The sequence below is a fragment of the Nicotiana tabacum genome, chromosome 8, assembly GCF_000715075.1.
Source record: "Nicotiana tabacum cultivar K326 chromosome 8, ASM71507v2, whole genome shotgun sequence".
In the NCBI taxonomy this organism is placed as follows: Eukaryota; Viridiplantae; Streptophyta; class Magnoliopsida; order Solanales; family Solanaceae; genus Nicotiana; species Nicotiana tabacum.
In genome coordinates, this window is record NC_134087.1 from 3,041,652 (window position 1) to 3,061,399 (window position 19,748).

General features: G+C 36.9%; 1 protein-coding gene across 1 annotated transcript; it reads right to left on the reverse strand.

The window, feature by feature from the left end:
- Positions 1–3,003: 3,003 nt before the first annotated feature.
- LOC107773020 (mannan endo-1,4-beta-mannosidase 5) lies at positions 3,004–5,805 on the reverse strand. Its single transcript, XM_016592472.2, has 5 exons — positions 5,426–5,805; positions 4,329–4,523; positions 4,074–4,196; positions 3,777–3,979; positions 3,004–3,610 (listed from the first exon to the last, which is right to left on the reverse strand). The coding sequence occupies exons 1-5, from the start codon at positions 5,750–5,752 to the stop codon at positions 3,241–3,243; spliced, it is 1,218 nt and encodes a 405-aa protein (XP_016447958.1). The 5' UTR covers positions 5,753–5,805; the 3' UTR covers positions 3,004–3,240.
- Between the last annotated feature and the right edge of the window lie 13,943 nt (positions 5,806–19,748).

Consider the following 19,748-nt stretch of genomic DNA (forward strand, 5'->3'; position numbering starts at 1 on the left):
ATGAAATATATATATATACTACAAACTCTTGCGTTTACCTGGAAGTTGGCACCAATCCCATACAAGATTTATTTGATCTACCCTTGCTACCTGAACCTACAAGTAGGATAAATCACAATTCAAGTGTGGACAGTATTTTAAAGGTCGGAAGGGTATACCGACCAAAGCTGATCGGAAATTACCGAAAAAATCGGCCAAAGTTGGTCGGTATTTTAACTATGTAATTAAAAATGCACCATCTGGGAATCGAACTGAGGTCTGTATTGTGGCAGGATACTATTCTACCACTAGACCATTGGTGCATGTTTTAAGACTGTTTTTATTTGATTTATACTCTTTAATTGTATTTTTGCACGAAAATAACCGACTAAAGTTGATCGGTTTTATTAAAAAATAAAATTACCAACCCAAGTTGGTTGGTTTTTTAATTGACCGGCCGAATTAACCGACCAATTTCGATCGGTTTTTTTTATATTAATTTTAATTTATTTTAAATGAAAAACCGACCAAAATTGGTCGGTTTCTTGAAAAAAAATAAAAAAAAATATTTGAAAAACCGACCAACGTTGGTCGGTATTTTGACCGACCAAAGTTCGTCGGTCGATCTTGATCGATTTTTGCCGAATTTCTAATAATGGCTAGTGGGATTTACTTCTTTATATTTTGATCGTCTTAGTGAAAATCTTAGCTCTACCATTGCTCTTCGGGTTAGTGATAAGATCCTATACCGACACGTGTAGAAGTGGGCGATCTAAGGATGTCGTGATTGCAAGAAGTGTGAATATGGTGAAGGCATCACCAAAAGATTAAGGAAATATGACTGGTAAAACCTATGAAAATGGCTGATGCGTGCATTCCATGTGGCTAGCTTTCTATAGTGCATCAGCCTCTTTACCTTGTCATAAATAATGTTCTTTAATTCAGGCATTCGAATTCCCAGTTGTTAATAATGACAACTTGTCCTCCTCCACATTTTGAGAACAAATACTAAATTTGTTTGCAAAATAATTAATTCAGACCAGAAAAAAATTACTTAAAAGATTAACCTCTCTGCTCCACATTTTGAGAATAAATTTCCAAAGAAACAACGCTGTTTCTACCCAAAATTAGGATTTTACATGAATGTCATAGCCAAAAGATTCAAGATTGTTTCCATTTTAAATAAAACAGTTTAATACTAAACTTGGTCTTAAAATAAAAGAAATGTTTGATGAGCTATATATATATATACGCGCACACATATTGTATTGTAAAGTAATGCACCGCAGAGTCAATTGTTTGTTTGAACAGATCACGACCTTGACCAGAGGTGGACCGAAAATTTAAACTCTATGGATTCAACTTTAGAAAAAAAAATATTGAACTCATTATATTTTTAAAATTATGTGTTCATATCTATTATTTTGACAATTTTAATGAATTTTTATACATCAATTGAATTAGCACACTGCATCCGCCCCTGACCTTGGCGCAGCCTACATGTAGCTATTGGCTAATTTCTTATATAGAAACACTTGTAACCTTTAACCCCTTTTCTATCAACTTAAAAGGAAATTTAAAATCATGAAGAAATAGATTCATTCCATTTTTATGTTATAATTGTTCATTAATTAAATTGGTCTAGAGGATATTCCAAGACGATTATTGTCACACACCACCCTCTCTCCCTCTCTTTCCCACCTAAATTGATGTTCAAGCAAAGGAATTGCTAACTATGAAGACATGAAGCCATCTATAATGACATAGATTTGAAGCACAACATGTTATATTATATTGTTCCATATAATTAGTCGAGGGATGAACTATTGTATCATTATATGGTATTGGATAATAATTTTCACCGCACAAGTTAATTTTTGAGACTGAGTTAAGGTTTAATGTCCATTTTCTTAAGAGAATGATCTAAATTTTGAAATTAAAAAATGTGCATGTCCATACATGTAATATACATGTATGCAGAAAATATGAAAATTTGAGAGGTCAAGTTTTATGAGAATAAAATAATTTCCTACGTCATTGGAAGTCAGAACATGGAAGTAGCATTGTGATTCGGTGGGCAACTTTGCAGAAAGTCTGCTGTTTTAGTGTGACATCGTACCAACAACAACGACGACGACCCAGTATAATCCCATAAGTGGGGTCTGGGGAGGGTAATATGTATGCAGACCTTACCCCTACCCCGAAGGGTAGAGAGGCTGTTTCTAGGAGACCCTCGGCTCAAAAAAGCAACAGGAGCCGATATATTAATACCATAAAAATGCATAATAAAATAACAACAATATAAGAGATATGAAAGGCAACTTTGCAGAAAGTCTGCCGTTTTAATATGACATCGTACCAATTATCCGATAATGAGTAAAACCGCCAAGGCAACGGATTATTTTAGTATCACACACACACACACACACACACACATATATATATATATATATATATATATATATATATATATATATATATATATATATATATATATATATATATATATAAGAGTTGATGAACAATCCCCACCACAAAATAGTGCACCTACACGCCTTCATCGACATTATTTTTTTTAATCAGAAGGCCGAGAGCTAACTATCGAGATTACTTTAGACCATTCGGACATATACTTCGTGAAATAGTTCATGCATGTATATTATTATCAGGAGCAAAACTATTGTGATAGGCGAAATGACAGGTTTCCTACTACATTACAATACCCTTCTCCTTATACTAGAACAGTTTTAGCTGAACAATTTATGTATTATGAACGACACACTTTAATCATTTATAATGATCACTCCAAATAAGCGCAAGCTTATCGCTAAATATCCGATCATCTGTTATGAGACCTTAATGACAAAGAGGATAAAAAAAAATGTTTAGACTGCATGTTCAACACCCTGTCACTACAACTTAACATTTTCTTAATCATATTGTTAGTAAGATCGGAATTGATTTAATAACATAGGATCGTAAAATCACAAGTTTGAAATAATACTACTAGTTTGATACTCAGCATCACCAAATCTAAATTTTTTTCAAGTAATATTGCAATTACATATACCTGAGGTAAATGAACTTCACATTTTTGGTAATGTGAATTTCAATTATGACTAAAATATTAATGGACCTACATATCCTGAAGCCACTAGGTTTTCTTAATTAGTTTATAAATCTGAAAAAAATAAATATTATGGAACTAATCTTTTCTTCCATACATGGCCTCTAAATTAATTATAATTTTTTTTTGGCTTCCTACGCCTGAACCAAATGAGCCAAGGCAGTCATGGCATGAGATTGGCCTGTAATAATTCCAGCAGTTGATGGATTTTGAGCCAATACAATACAATAACCATCGTCATAATTCTCCATTCCTTGTGCCATTAGTTGCCATATTAAACTTCCTCCCATTGTTCCTCCGTCTTTAGCAAAACTATAAATATTTCTATATATAGTACTCATGAATGTGTCTCGTGCATTTTGACTAAATCCTGGATCTTTGCTTGACTTGCCAAATTCAGCTAAAACCAATGGTTTTCTTAGTATGTTTTTAGCATCTTGCCAATGACTTGTCATCCATCTTTGCATGAATGCCATTTGAGCATCATCATTTTGACCTGATAACCTAAAAGTTGAACCCATCAAATTTAAATCGTGAGTTTACTTTTATTTTCATGTAAATAATAATATATCTTAATCTTATTTTAATAATTATTAGTTGGTCTCTTTGGATTAGTAACAAACATATATGAATTATGAAGAAATTAAAACGTAGGGTAATATATATATACCATTGGTCAGTGTATGCATGAATAGTGGCAAAATCAATCTCTTTGATTAAATGGTTACTGATAAAGTCTGTTCCAACTTGATAACCAGGATTAACTGACTTCCTGTCCGGTATTGAGTCACCATAAAATCCCTCCATTCCTATCTCCAGCAAGTGTCTGTTGTCTAAAGATTTCACAAAACTTGCCATTTCTTGAACCCACACCTACAGTATTTTTCAATATCAGTTATCAAATTTCTGAAATTTAATTATCAGTACTTGAGAAATACTAGAAAGACTCTCTTTAATTTAATCTTACATTAACAGTATTTCCAGAATAATCAGCTTGGTTGCGAGGCTCATTCATTAGTTCCCAAGCCATGATAGTTGAATCATCTTTGTAAGTCATTCCAGTAATGGTATTAAACCTAGTAACAACTTTCTGCAGCAATTAATAAAGAATTATGAATTACATACCAACGGTTTATATAACATTGGCCTAAAATTTGCATGCATCATGAGAAAATGTTAAACTAAAAAAAAATATTTTTAATGAGATCTAGGTTTTTGTTACCTTAATGTGGTTCTTGTAATAATCTTTAATCATAGAATGAGTATAGAAATCATCCTCGCCATTTATTTGAGCTCCCACATTTCGTGCCCATTGAGCATATTGAGCTTTCCCTCCAAAGTCATTGTAGTTGTTTACAAAGCTCAAGATTAAGCGAACTCCATACTTTTTAGCCTCCGATATAACAAAATCCAAACCCTACATTCCACAAAATACAATTGTAAAATATGAACAATAACCCTAAATCTACCTTTAATACCAACAACAACAACAACAACAACAACAACAACAACAACAACAACCCAGTATAATCCCACTTAGTGGGGTCTGGGGAGGGTAGTGTGTACGCAGACCTTACCCCTACCCTAGGGTAGAGAGACTGTTTCCAAATAGACCCCCGGCATCCTTCCCTACAAGAACTTCCCACCTTGCTCTTGGGGAGACTCGAACTCACAACCCCTCTTGGAAGTGGGGGTTGCTCACAACCTACCTTTAATACCATGTGTAGAAATAAAGGCATGTTTGAGATAGTTAATTACTCAACAACAACAACAACAACAACAACCTAGTATAATCCCACTTAGTGGGGTCTGGGGAGGGTAGTGTGTACGCAGACCTTATCCCCACCCTGGGGTAGAGAGGCTGTTTCCAAATAGACCCCCGGCATCCATCCCTCCAAGAACTTCCCACCTTGCTCTTGGGGAGACTCGAACTCACAACCTCTTGGTTGGAAGTGGAGGTTGCTTACCATCAGAGCAACCCCTTTTGTCTTAACGAGATAGTTAATTACTCGAAGATAAAAATTTAATCTCTTATAAAAATATCTTGTTTTATATTGTATGGTTATGTTTGACTGGGAATAAAGTTTAAAAAAGAAATTGGCACAATCTAAAATCACTTTAAGAGCTTGTGATTTTAGTTAAATAAGACATTATATATTTCCATGACTAGATCCAAGTACATGTCATTAAGAAAAAGAAAAAAAAAGGTAAACTTCAAAACTTAAGAGTTCTCAAATGGAGTATGTTAAAATATTTCATTCTTCTTTAAACAGACTAAAAATGTAACAATGCCATATAAACTAGAGCAAAAAAGAGTACCTGAAAAACACGTTCATCGTAAATACCAGGAGAAATTTGTAGTGCCCTATCACCTCCATCACTAAAAGCCCAAGTCCGACATACAGAGAGCCCTGAAGAAGAAGCTTCTTGAAGGACCTCAGTAACCTTATATCTCTCACTTGGCTCAGCAGCAGCATGCATTAGCCAGTAGGAATTGAAACCATTGAATAGAAAAGGTGATCCATTGAGTTCAAAATGGGCACCATTGACTCCAATAAAACCTTCATTATTTGAATTCTCAAGTAGAACCCTAGCATCACATGCAAGAGCTAAGGACAAGAGGAAGAGCACAAAAATATAACTCATTATATTAATTTAATGGAGAAATGTATATGTTGTTTGTGTAGTGAAATAGAAGCTGTGATAGGTTATATATTATTGGTCACTTGTTGGGGGAATATTTATAGTTAGTCGAGCATAAGGAGACTTGCTAAAAATAGTAATAATTGATACCAGGTGGGAATTTAAGTTAGAAAGTGGTGGTTTACTAAATTTGGCTGGACCATGCATATTTTCTGAAAGCTAAAGATTTTATGGGAAGTTGATACAAGTTGAGGTTATTTAGTTGCATAAAGCAAGAAATTCAGTTGAGAGAATAATTAGAAAGAAGAAAAGAATGAAAAAAGAACGGAAAAGGGCCTGATATATTCCTTTACTTTGCTTTATTATTCAATCATATCTTTCGTTATACTTTCCGTTCAAATTTACCCTTACCGTTCATCAAAGTTTTATATTTGTCCCTATTTTAACGGTTGGGACACATGGCACATTCTGAAAGAAGGAACCAACCCAAATAGTGGTTTGGGAAGCAACAATTTTTTGAAGAAAGAAAATGCCTTTGTGACTGTAGAGCCTTAGATCTAGAATTTTGTTACCACCGAAAACCCTAGCTGGAACGAATTTCTTGTTCCCTTCTGATTTTTAGATGGAAGTGTTTTTAGAGTCAGATGGATTTTTACGGTGGGGATAAAATTTTAATAAGGTTAAAAATGGTATAGGGCCGAGCGGGGCAAGGGAAAGGGTCGGGTTGGGTTAATTTCTGAGTTGGGTTGGTTCCTGAAACTTCTTTCAGAATGTGCCACGTGTTTCAGTCGTTAAAATAGGAACAAATATAAAACTTTGATGGACGGTAAGGATAAATCTGAACGAAAAATATAACGAAGGATAGGATTGAACAATAAAACAAAGTAGAGGGATATATCAGGTCCTTTTATGAAAAAAGAATTATTTAAGAAAAGAAGAGGTAAGATGGAAACAAAGATTATGGGTGATGCATGCCTTGCATGAAAAGAAAAAACTGAAAAAATTGCCTAATATGATTAATTGTTATTAACTTTCAGGTTTGGAAGAGTACAAATTTGATAATGATCAAACATATGCAGAGGTGTACTCGATCAAGCATTTGCATATGGGAAAGTTTAGTCGCTATCGGAAAATGACAATATATAGTCGCTCTCAAAATAATAGTCAAAAAAGTGTACTATATATATTTTGTATGTTATACACAAAAATTATATAAATTTTATACATTTTCTCGGCTACCAAATATAAATAGTTTCTGTTGCACGCTAAAAACGATAATACCTCGTAGGGGTGTACATAGGTCGGGTTGATTCGGATTTTGCAATTACCAAACCAAACCAATTGTGTCGGGTTATTAAATCTAAAGACCAAACCAAACCAATAAAACTCGGGTTTTTCAATCTTGGTTTTTCTCGGGTTTTCGGGTTATTCGGGTTTTTTTTCCGGTAAATCTTCGTAGCACAAAACATATAATTTGTGCTTAAAATATTTCTTTAATCCTAGTAAGATACAACTATATAAAGTGTTTTTCAAGAAAATAATACAAAATATGAGATGTGTCATGACATTATCCTAAAATATTCAGCAATAAAGACAATAAAATTATGTAATATATATATTGCTAACTAAAAAGCCATAATAAAAATAAGCATAATCTAAAAGTACTAAGTCATGCTAAAATAAGTAGACTAATAAGGGGTTATTAATTACATGACTAAACGCTAAATAAAAAATAAAAATAGATTATGCATTTTATCTGAATTATTACAAAATAAAAATAGATATTCAATACATTGTCGTTTGTAGTATTGAATTGAATATCTTTGTTAGCATGAGTATTGATTTGATTTTGGTTTGCGTTTTTGTTAGCATTATTTAAGTTGCTAATATTAATGGCTATAAAACTTATTGGAACATTCAAAAGTTCTATGTCCAACCTTGAAATAATATTTTAAAAGATAAAATTATGAAATTTTTTAAGAAATATTTATAAATTACATTACAATAAGTATATTTATATATTAAATATATCTAAAAAATTTATATATGTAATGTCGGGTTGGTTTGGTTTCGGGTTGATTTTCTTTAGTTAAAACCAAACCAAACCAATTATGGTCGGGTTTTTTTTTTTCCAAAACCAAATCAAATCAAACCAAACCATAATCGGAATTTTTTTCTCGATTTGACTCGAATTATCAGGTTGGTGCAGTTTGTTGGTTTCCTTTGTACACCCCTAATACCTCGTTCCTAATAGGTTTCATCAGGGTGGAATTATGAAAGCTTTCTAGAAGTAATTGCTAAATTTAATTAGCTGAAAATGTTTTTTAATTTTTGTGGGGAGTTGATAGAAGAGGAGGTTATTCAGTTGGATAAAGCAGAAGATATGAAAGTACGTATTATAGAATAAGAAAAGAGAAAAAAAAAAACATACATAAAAAGAAGAGCAAAGATGGAAAATGTGTATTGCACCCACCATATAAAATTAGACCTCTCTATAATTTGTTTCAAAATTTTTTGACAGATATAGTGAAGTATAACTGTTACAGAGGGCATATATTATAATATAATATAATATAATATTTGATTTCAAGAAAAAACCGACTTTTATAATAAATGATTATTATATAAGGATATTTTTATATAGAGGTCTGATTGTATGTGTAGTTGTCTATAAGTTCTGACAAATACTAAATTTTGATGATGAAACATATCCAAAAGTGTACTCAAGCATCTGCAATAACGGGAATTAGTTAGATCTTAGTGTATTTTTCCTACTGGAAGTTCTTGTTCGTTAATGTTTCCCAATATGCCAGCCATTAATAGTTTGGGTCAAAGTTATTTTTGTTGTTACAAAGGTAACTTTTATATATATATATATATATTATTGACTAACAACAAATTACAAAATAAACTAAGGAGCCCATTTGGACACAAGAAAATTTTCACTTTTTTTCAAAAAAATTTTACTTTTTTTCGAAATCACCATTTGGTCATAAAATTTTCAATTTTCACTTGAAGATGCATTTTGAAATTTTCGAAAATTTTAAAAACTCCAGAAAGATATTTTTCAAAATTTTCACTCAAATCACTCACAAAACTTCAAAAACAACCCAAAATTATATTCATGTCCTGATGTCCAAACACAACTCTAATTTTAAAATACCATTTTTACTTGAATTTATTTTACTTTTTTTAAAAAATTTACAATTCTTATGTCCAAACACCCACTAATAGTCTCTAATTAAACTCATATTTCAGTAAAATTAAAATTTTGCTCACTGAATTTAAATTTTGAATCCCTCTAACTTTGGAAAAATTGGGGCTAAAGATGGTCTGGTGCATCCATGTTGTTTCATGGAAACTTGTAACTGTATTTTCTAACAAATATGAGAGTAAACCGCTTACTTTATTTTATTCGTATTGTTGCATTGAAACTTGTAATTGTATTTTCTAACAAATATGATATGAGAGAAAACCGCTTATACCTTATTTTATTTGTGAAGGAAAGCTGATTCGTATTGTTGCATTGAAATTTGTAATACAAAAGGAGCATGTGCATATGGGTGAAAAAAAGTACTCCATAATAAGTGGCGGAGGCAGAATTTTAATTAAAGAGTTTAAAAAAAAGTTAAAAAATTAAATAAGATTATAATTAGTGGGAATTGAATTATGATCTCACAAAAGTTTTGACCCCCTTGAGGCCTTGACTAGTAAGCTATGTTTTTGGGTTACGTCAAAGAAATTCAAAACATAATATATAGAGATAAAAAATAGATTTTACCTTCTATATACAATATAATTTTTCGGTGAAGGGGGTTCAGCCATTCCGCCCTCTAAATCCGCCCCGTCCATAACAATAAAAAAGAAGTGTATGCAAAGAGTTATATCCTTAGCACGTAGAACGATTCTTTCTCCGCCTCACATACACAGCCGGATCTAAAATGTCTAAAATACGGATGCATCATTAAAGAAAGAAGAAAACAAATATTAAGTGGAAATAGATTCATGTTTCTTTGGATAAATAACGTAATATTCAATTAAGTGTATCATTCAGCCTTTTTAGTTTATGGTTCCAGTTAGGGATGTACATAAATCGGGTTGGTTCTATTTTTATCAAAATCAAACCAAACCAACTATATCAGTTTGGATTGGTTCGGTTTTGTCGGGTTTTCTGGATTTTCGGATTTTTTTGTTACATGAATATTATTTTAATATTACTTTATTAAATTTTTTATAAATAATATATGTCAAGTAAAAATTAAAACAATTAACAAATATATGATCTATTGAAAATTCTTATGGGAGAATTTTCTCAGTAACACATGATAGTTAATTTTTTAGTCGGCTGGCAATAATTTTTCGTTGATATATATGTAACGACCCGACAGGTCATTTTAAGCTCTAGCACGTCGTTCGGCGGTTTGAGGCCATGAGCAGCTTCACTTCAGGTATTATGACTTGTAAGCATGGTCGGAATTGAATTTCGGGAGATTCAGAGCTGATTTGGAAAAAAAAATTCTCATTTCGGAAGCTTTAAGTTGGAAGAATTGACTAAAGTTGTATTTTTGAGTAAATAACCTCGAAATTGGGATTTGAAAGTTCCAACGGGTTCGTATGACGATTTCGGACTTGGACGTATGTCCAGATCAAATTTTGGATGACCCGGGAACGTTTCAGCGTCTACTGTGGAAGTTGGCATTTTGGAAGAATTTCATAAATTTGGGTTGAAGTGCATTTCAATGTCATCGATGTACGTTTGGGATTCCGAGTCTGGGAATAGCTCCATATGGTAATTCTGGTATTGGGAGCGCGTCCGGAAGTGGATTCGGAGGTCCGTAGGTCATTTTGGGGTCATTTGGCAAAAGTCAAAAATTTGAAGGTTTTTGAGAAGTTTGACCGGAAGTGGACTTTCTAATATCGGGGTCGGATTTTGATTTCGGAAGTTCGAGTAGGTCCATAATGTCGAATATGACTTGTGTGCAAAATTTGAGATCAAGCGGACGTGATTTGATAGGTTTCGGCAACAAATGTAGAACTTTGAAGTTCTAAAGTTCATTAAGCTTGAATTGAAGTGTGATTCATGATTTTAGCGTTGTTTGATGTGAATTTGAGGCCTCGAGCAGGTCCGCATTATGTTTTGGAATTGGTTGGTGTGATTGGACGGGGTCTCGAGGACCTTGGGTGGATTCCGAGTGGTTAACGGATCGAAAATGGAACTTGAGGAAGGGCTGAAGCAGCTGGGCATCTAGTGTAATCGCACCTGCATAAAGAGGGTCGCAGGTGCGAGCCCGTAGGTGCGGCAATGTGGTTGCAAAAGCGACATTTGGACTGAGCTGGGATGGCCGCAGATGCGAGGAAACCCCGCAGAAGCGGGAGCGAGCTGGCATCTAGAGTCGCAGAAGCGGAAGGTCTTCGCATGTGCGAAACCGCAGGGGCGCATTTGGCATTGCAGGTACAGATCTATGCTGGGCAGAGGGTATGCGCAGGTGCGAAGTTTGGGCCGCACCTGCGAGACCGCAGATGCGGTGAAGCGGTCACAGGTGCGGTAGTTGGGCTGGGCAGTGTCTTCTTTAAAACAAAGGGTTTGGCTCAATTTTATTTCATTTCGTCCATGGGAGCCGATTTTGGAGCAATGTGGAGTGCCATCTTCATCAACTATTAGGGAGTAAGTGCTTTCTTCACCTTGTGAGTTAAATACATGATTTATATACGGATTTAAACATGGAAATTGGTAGAAATTTGGGGCTTCGAAGAGAAACCTAGAAATTTATATTTTTGGATTTTGACCACGAAATTGGACATGGAATTTGGAACAAGTTATATATTTGAGTTCGTGGTGTTATGGGTAAAGCTTATTTTCAAAAAAATTCGGAATCCGGGTATGTAAGCCTGATGGTGATTTTTATCGACTTTTCGATCAGGGTTAGAAATTGTTATAAATTAGAATATAATGAGTATTTGAGTATATATTTATGGGTTTGCACAATTACTAACTAGTCTTGGAGAGTTGGGCATTGGTTTGAATCGTCGTAAGGGCTTGGGAGCCGAATATGGGACTTCGGAGCGAGCTAAGTGATCGGGTCCAAGCCTGCACTACTACTGAGTAGCAAGGATGGTCGATGCAGTTTTACCCAACTAGGTCAGGATCGAATAAACAGGGAGTTAATTTATTTGAAATTAGGTTTATATTCAAGTCCAGATGTGGGTTTTGCTCTTAATTACACTTCCACACATGATTGATTTGTTTTCTACTTCTAATTCTATTCTATAACCTGCAATATTTGAAACTAAGTATAATATTTTTGTTGTTGATTTTCAAGGGTTTAAAGGGACTAGGGTAGTGACTTCTACCTAGGTGGATATTTAACGGGTAGCAAGAATCTAGGACAATCATGTGATTAACTGAAGTCATAATATAGCTATCACACCTAGGTACTCATTCTATACCTCTCGGTAGTTTGAGTGATTTTGCCCAATTTGGCTTTCTCAATTCCAAATGGGTATTCATTTGGTTTGAGTCATCGGAAGGGCTTGGGAGCCGAATATGGGACTTCGAAGCGAGCTAAGTGATCGGGTCCAAGCCTGCACTACTATTGAGTAGCAAGGATGGTCGATGCAGTTTTATCCAACTAGGTCGGAATCGAATCAACAGGGAGTTAATTTATTTGAAATTAGGTTTATATCCAAGTCCAGATGCGGGTGTTGCTCTTAATTACACTTCCACACATGATTGGTTTGTTTTCTACTTCTAATTCTATTCTATAACATGCAATATTTGAACCTAAGTATAATATTTTTGTTGTTGATTTTCAAGGGTTTAAAGGGACTAGGCTAGTGACTTCTACCTAGGTGGATATTTAACGGGTAGCAAGAATCTAGGACAATCATGTGATTAACTGGGGTCGTAATATAGCTATCACACCCGAGTACTCATTCTATACCTCTCGATAGTTTGAGTGATTTTGCCAATTTGGCTTTCTCAAGTCCAAATGGGTATTCATGTGATTTTAGCTCAAGTTGGGGAATTACTATCTCTAGGTTTAACCCTTTAATTGGGACTATCAATTTCTTGAGTTCACCTCAATTCCTTGTTAGTCTAGTTTTCCTAGACTTAGTCCTTCTTTCTCAAGTAGAAACTAAGTCATAAAGGCATGAATCAGTGTTTGCAGCCACTAATTCCATTGTTCTAGCAAGAACTAGACTAAATACTACTAACCCATACACATTCAAGCCCTAAAATTCAAGACCCATCAAATACCCACATACTAGATTAAAAGATGAAAAGCTAATGTTAAAAGATGAATCTAATATAAAATTGCCCAAAACGGAATATGCATCCGTCTCACGTACTCAGCAAAAACAAAACTTAACCTAAAAATGTCAAAAAGGTCTATTTATATTAAGCTGAAATTTTCGAATAAAAATACCCCCGTGGAGGTTTCGTGGCCGCGTAATTCTGACCGCGGCTGCACTCTTGCTTTTGCGAACGCGTAATACTGACCGCGGTCCACATTTTTGACTTCTGGATCTGGGCTGAGGTTTTTTCGCGAGCCGCATAATTTCCATCGTGGCCGCGTATTGAATTTTCACGGCCGCATAATTTCACCGCGGACCGCACTCCTTGTTTTTTCTTGAAATGTGAACTCTCTGTATCTCAACCACCGCGGTCCATATAATTTCTATCGCGGTCGCACATTTCTGGCGCGGACCTCGCTCAACATTTGGCCTTAAAATGCACTCTCTGATTCTTCACTTTGCGGACCACGTATTTGTGATCGTGGTCGCGTTGTGGCTTCCGCAGTTGCACAATATTTGTGCGGTCCGCGGTTCAGGTCTCCTGGCCCAGTCTTGGTATTTGTTCCAGATTTGAATCATTTATGAGTTGATTATGCCTCCTTTGGCTCATTTTGATCAATTTCTGCAAGAAGCATATTACATCAGTTTCCGGGATTACCTTTACGCATTTTAAGCCCAAAACACAAGTAAAAGAGAGCAAATAATGGTTAAAATTCCCACTTATCAACCCCCCCAAATTAAGCGTTTGCTTGTCCTCAAGTAATTAAGGCAATTCCCACCTCCACTAAAACAAAATAGAAGGATATTTCAGCTGCCCAAATGTGAATCAATCATGCATCATTTGGACTAATAATTACCCCCAACACAAATGAATTATCAACAACACAAAACCTTTTGAGTACCATAGTTCTAATGTGACACAAAATCATCAAGAGTTGACTTAACTCACCAAGGAAACTCGCTCTAGTACGTAGGTCATTGTGGAACCCAAACTCGTCCACCTCTATTCTCCATAAGAAAATCTCACTTTATATTGTAGCACTCAAAACAAAGATTGTGGAGAAGTGCGCTCATCTCTCTCAAGGGAATGTCACAAGTCCGACTCTAAGTACCATAAGCTTGCCCCTTATGTAAATCACCACTAATGTGAGCTCATTCAACTCAAAATCATATAGGGCTTTTGCGGAAATGTAATGAAGGCTTTTGGATCAAGGTAGGACTTATTGGCATATGATGGTTTTATCTTTCCTTAAGCACTCCACTTTCTCGTTTTAGCTCATACTTTCTTGACTCTTTGAGTCATTTTCTTCTTCCTTAGGGGAACTAGAGAGACACACTGTCACTCTTTCTTGCTCATGACGATCATTTTTATCCTCTTCTAATCATTCCATGCCTTTCATCATTGCTTTCTTTGAATCCCTTCACGTTTCTATCTTATTCACTTTCTTTTTGACATATTTCTTTTTTGCTTTTATTTCTTTTCTTTTGCCTTCCCTTTTCTTCATTTTGTACCTTTTATCACTTTCACATTCCTTGCCTCTCCCCCAAACTTATGATTTTGCCAATTATGAATGCTAAGCAAAGATCGGGTGCCAAAAGAGGGTTATTATAGAACGGATAAAGGCTTGTATCGTGGTTATTAAAAGAAAAGGGCTTCGACTCAAAGGGGTTGACTAGGTATATCATATTGGTAGGCTACAGATGCTTTTAAGTTTCAAATTGGATCAAGGAGATCCTACAATCATTTCTCAAGTTGAGCTACACTTAGAATTTTACCTAGACAAACATTCAGGGCAAATTCTAGACTTATTATCACGTACTTTGGACTTGCAATTCAATACCTCACCTCACAAGTTGTTGGATTGTTAAAGAGAACAGAGTCGAGGGCCCACAATAACCCTAGCTAATATTAAGCATCACAAATGGCTCCAAGAAGCCACTCGATGATTGTTTAGTCAACACAAGAGTCTAAAGGTCACAACTATAACTATACTTTGCCAATCAACTTGTTTCTAACCATAAGGTCGAAGGTAAGCGTGTTAGGACCAAGTGAAGCCTGCTTGAGACATTTTTATTCATTACTACTATTTACACCAAAATATAAAGAAAACGGACTCAATCCCTTAAGAAGGTTGTCACGTCATCCATCATCGGGAAGAGACACCCGGTTCACACAACATCTACCTTTGGAAAGAACCGTGGCATTAAGAAAACCAAAGGCTTATTGTTCACATAAAACGTAAAAAGAAGCTAACAACTAAAAAAACTACTAAAGGGAATAAGAAGCTATGAAGTAAACTACGGAAATCAAACTGAATATATACAAACTTGAAGTAAAGTGAATATATACATAAATAAAATGAATATATACATAAAATGGTAAAAATATATACATAATAAATGTTAAAGTAATGAATATATACATACTAAAAGTAAAAATAAAGAGAAGTAAAGATAAAGAAAAATAGTATCATAGTTATTACATACCAATGTCATTAAATCATCACCAATCAAAATAGACCCCCCCCCCAATAAAAGATAGCATTGTCCTCTATGCTAATATCAAAATAAGATCAAGGAAAGGGTTAGAGAGTAAAGAAAACTCCATATGTGGTCTGCATCGGTTCAGGCACATGAGTGGGATCTTCGGACTGCATAGGATCAACAGCTCCCTCCGGATCCTATAACTGGATCTCCAAATCCTGTGACTGGGGACCACAGGGTTGCAGAGCATCTGGATCATCTCCTCAGCACTATGTGTAGTGGCAGCCGGCTCCTCAGACTGGCCATCTACTGGTGCCTCATCTCTGCTGCCTGTGCTGCTGGGACTTGCTCCTCCATGAGCAAATCTAGTGGGATGTCTCCAGCAGAAGTAAACCTCTCTACCTCCTTCTTCAGCTGCTCCACTGACACCTTTAAGGCTCGAGTCTTCTTCATCTTCTTCATTTGCTTGCCCAGATCCTTGATAGCCTTTACATGTGTATCCAAAGTCTTTAGGATCATCTTCTTGTTATCTAGGAGCTTTTTTTGGTTGTCCAGAATCTCCTTCAATGAATCCTCCACTGAAGGAGGTACCTGAAGTTGTGTTGGGGCTGATTGTGCTGCTACTGCACTGGATAAGACAGACAGCTTTGATGTAGTTGCTTGCATACAGTTGTTGATGTTGGATAATATTTGAGAAACCCACAGTGCAATCTGAGGGTAAGTGGAAGATGAGGGCACAGATAATGGCACTGTGACAAATGACCTAGATGAAGGAGGAGGCATAGAAGCTGAAGATCCCCCTGCTGTAGAAGGCTCTGACCCGGTGGCCACTAACCTTGGCTCTTTAGACTAGCTAGTGGAGATAGCGGCTTTACCCTTTTCTTTAGGGTTGTTCGGTCCTTGGAGGCTATACCAAGAGAAAGGCTTTTTAGGCTTTGCCTTTGTGTCATAGTGCTTCTTCTCGACCCCTTGGTCCTCGAAATACATGGTGAGGAAGTTGGGGTAGGGGTAGGATCTTTCTTCCTTTCCAACTGCCTTGGTGATGTGGTAGTACATGAGGTTCCCCGCATTGATCGGATATCCCGCCATGATGGAAGCTATCATGACTGCCCGGGTGAGTGGGAGGACATTGTCATGCTGATACGGGTCCATCCAGCTGCACACAAATATGGACCACCCTTTTGCTTCAACGCTGAGGGTGTTCCTGGCTATTGGGACTCCAGCTGTTAGCCATGCCGGTGTCGTCCCTGGAGCTAATATCTCTGCTAGCCATGGACGGGCTGCTTCATCTAAGGCCAGCTTCTCCAAGTATTGTACGCCTTCCACATCCTCAAAATCGGCATATTCATTCAATGGTGGCCATCAAACTGGATCTTTAAGTTCCGGACCTTTGTCACAGTGGTGCCCTTTTTATGTAGGCAACATTGGCATAGAACTCTTTGACAAGGTATTCATTTTCATCCGGCACTTTGCTGGTGAAGAACTTCCACCCTTTTCTCTCCTCAAACTACCTGTTGATATTTGGATTGTGGGGAAGGAGGTCTCTCTCTCAAGGGTGAGCGACCTTTGGGTTCACTATTCCCGGAACTTCAGATATGCTATCTCGCTCACAAACCTATCAGCCCACACCTTAGGCTTTCTGGACCTGGCCAACCCTCCCACTTTGGTATCACCCCCTCTCCCGTCATTCGGGACCTTGTCATCATCATCAACAGTAATAGGGGCAGCTAGTGAGGTCGAAGTTGTAGCAGGTGGGAAAAATGGTGTCGAAGCCTCACTACCTTCCTCTGAGCCATTAGACAACTCAGAAGAGAAGGTAGGTTCATCAACTAGATGAAATTTCCCCTGGAATTGTGTGGGGACATGTGTTGGCACAGAGTGTCCTTCCAAAACTTCACGGGAAAGGACATATTCACTGGTGTCAGAATGGTCCGCGACTCTATCCGTAACTTTGATGGAGGCTCTTAACTTGCCGATCGACTTTTGCACTACTAGGGGAAACTTAGTCTTTCCTTTCCCCTGCCTCGGGAGGGTTTTGCCCTCCCTTTAAATGTATCACCTCTGCCTCTGAAATGGACCATTGTTTTGCAACATACAAGCAGTGACATATAGTCAAAAAAAGGACTTCAAGCATGTGTTAAAACAGTACAGATGAAATGCATACGGCTTCTCAGAATAGGGCACTGCGGACCGTGTAAAAATGAGCGCGGGCGTGAAATGCCCACCATGGACCGCGTAAAAGTGAATGCAGACGCAAACGCGAAGAGGTTAAGCTCAGACTACTAGATCTATGTACTTGATCAACCACAGACCGCAAATATTAGAACGCGGTCGCGAATGATCCATCGCGGACCGCTAAAAGTAAACGTGGTCGCGGAAGCAAATTATAAGCTCTCTGAAGTTTAGAAATGCGAACCACGAAATCATGGACATGGCCATGAAGGTCCAACATCCGACCATGGAAAAGTGACCAAGGCCGCGAAGGCTTAGCATTCCTCAGTGCTCTGAAGCTAGGATATTGCGAACCGCGAAAATTTTGGACTCGACCACATAACCTACCATGGACCACGAAAAAGTGACCGTGGCCACAAAAATCAATTGAAATCGGCACTAAAGAACACCTATAACTAGGGGTTTCACTAATTACACAAATTATAGCAAGTAAACTTTCAAAGTTACTAACCTAGCCCCCACTAAGCATACATACATTACCCACATGTATTTAAGCAATAATGAATCCTTAATTTGTCGTTAGGGCATGCATTCAATCCTAACTAAAAAGGAAAATTAAAATAAAGAGAAAAGAAAAGAAAAAAAATATAAAAACAAGATATTGAATTTAACATACTAGTTGTATAATGTGGGAAATTGACACTTGAAGTGAGTGAGATGAGAATGAGAGCAAGAAGAATGCACAGTTGATTTTAGGTGAATTTGAATAGTTACGGTGTGTAAAGTATAAAATGAGGTAAGAACTCCTATTTATACTTAGGACCAGGGTACCCACCGCCTCTCCTGAGTGCGGTCGCGAATGTTATCGTTGTCTGCACTCGTTACCTTTTTGCAGAGCTGCTTCAAACAACATGCCGCGGTCCGTGAAACATTGGCCGTGTCTGCCAAATTTTACGTGGTCCGCAAAAATGTCAGCGCGGCCGCGGATAATGAAGGGACTTTGACAGGCCAACTTTAGAGAGTTGGCATTTTCAATAAACCAGTTGCGCGGTCCGTGTCAAAGTTGTGCGGCTGCGAAGCGCTCATGCATTCCGCTAAATTTTGGGCGCGGTCCGCAAACTTTTGTCACTTAGCCAACTTTCTCCCTTGTCAATTTCCTATACTGCACAACCAATTCCTATACACACTTCACAACCAGTTAGTCCAAACTAATACCTAATCTAAGAAGAAAATCAAAAGAAAGAAAAACATATGGGTTGCCTCCCAAGAAGCGCCTAATTTAACGTAGCGGCACGACACATCTTACCATCATTCACTTGAAATAGATCAATGCCATAACGTGGCCATCATCAACCTTACCAAGGTAGTGCTTCACTCGGTGCCTATTGACTCTAAAGATCTCACAATTTTTGTTTTTCTAATCTAGAGCACCAAAAGGAGTTACATGCACCACTTCAAAGGGACCGCTCCATTTTGACTTTAGCTTTCCCCAAAACATCTGTAACCGAGAGTTGAATAAGAGAACAAGGTCACCTTCTTTGAATTCTTTGTTCCGGATATACTTATCATGTAGGTACTTTATCTTGTCCATATACAATGATAAACAGCAGTTAGCATGGAACCGGAACTCATCAAGTTCATTCGATTGCTCTACCTAAAGATTGGCAGCTACATCCCACTCTAGGTTCAACTTCTTCAATGCCCACATGGTCTTATGCTCTAATTCCATCGGGGGGTGACATGATTTTCCAAACACCAACCGATACGGAGACATATCAATTGGAGTCTTGTAAGCTGTTTTATATGCCCATAAAGCATCGTCAAGTTTCCTTGACCAATCAGTCAGGTTTGCATTGACAGTCTTGGAAAGAATACTCTTGATCTCCCTGTTGGATACCTCAACCTGTCCACTTTCCCGGGGTGATAGGGGGTTGACACCTTGTGAGTGACACCATACTTGGAGAGTAAAGTGTCAAAGGCTTTGTTGCAAAAATGAGAACCCCCATCACTAATGATGGCCCTTGGGGTGTCGAACCTTGTGAATATG

Excerpts from the sequence above, each read along its gene's own strand:
- LOC107773020 (XM_016592472.2), bottom strand. The coding sequence starts at position 5,752 with ATGAGTTATATTTTTGTGCTCTTCCTCTTGTCCTTAGCTCTTGCATGT. Across the intron at positions 4,197-4,328 it reads ATTACAAGAACCACATTAAG|AAAGTTGTTACTAGGTTTAA; the intron begins GTAACAAAAACC and ends TAATTGCTGCAG. Across the intron at positions 3,611-3,776 it reads CATGCATACACTGACCAATG|GTTATCAGGTCAAAATGATG; the intron begins GTATATATATAT and ends TTCAACTTTTAG.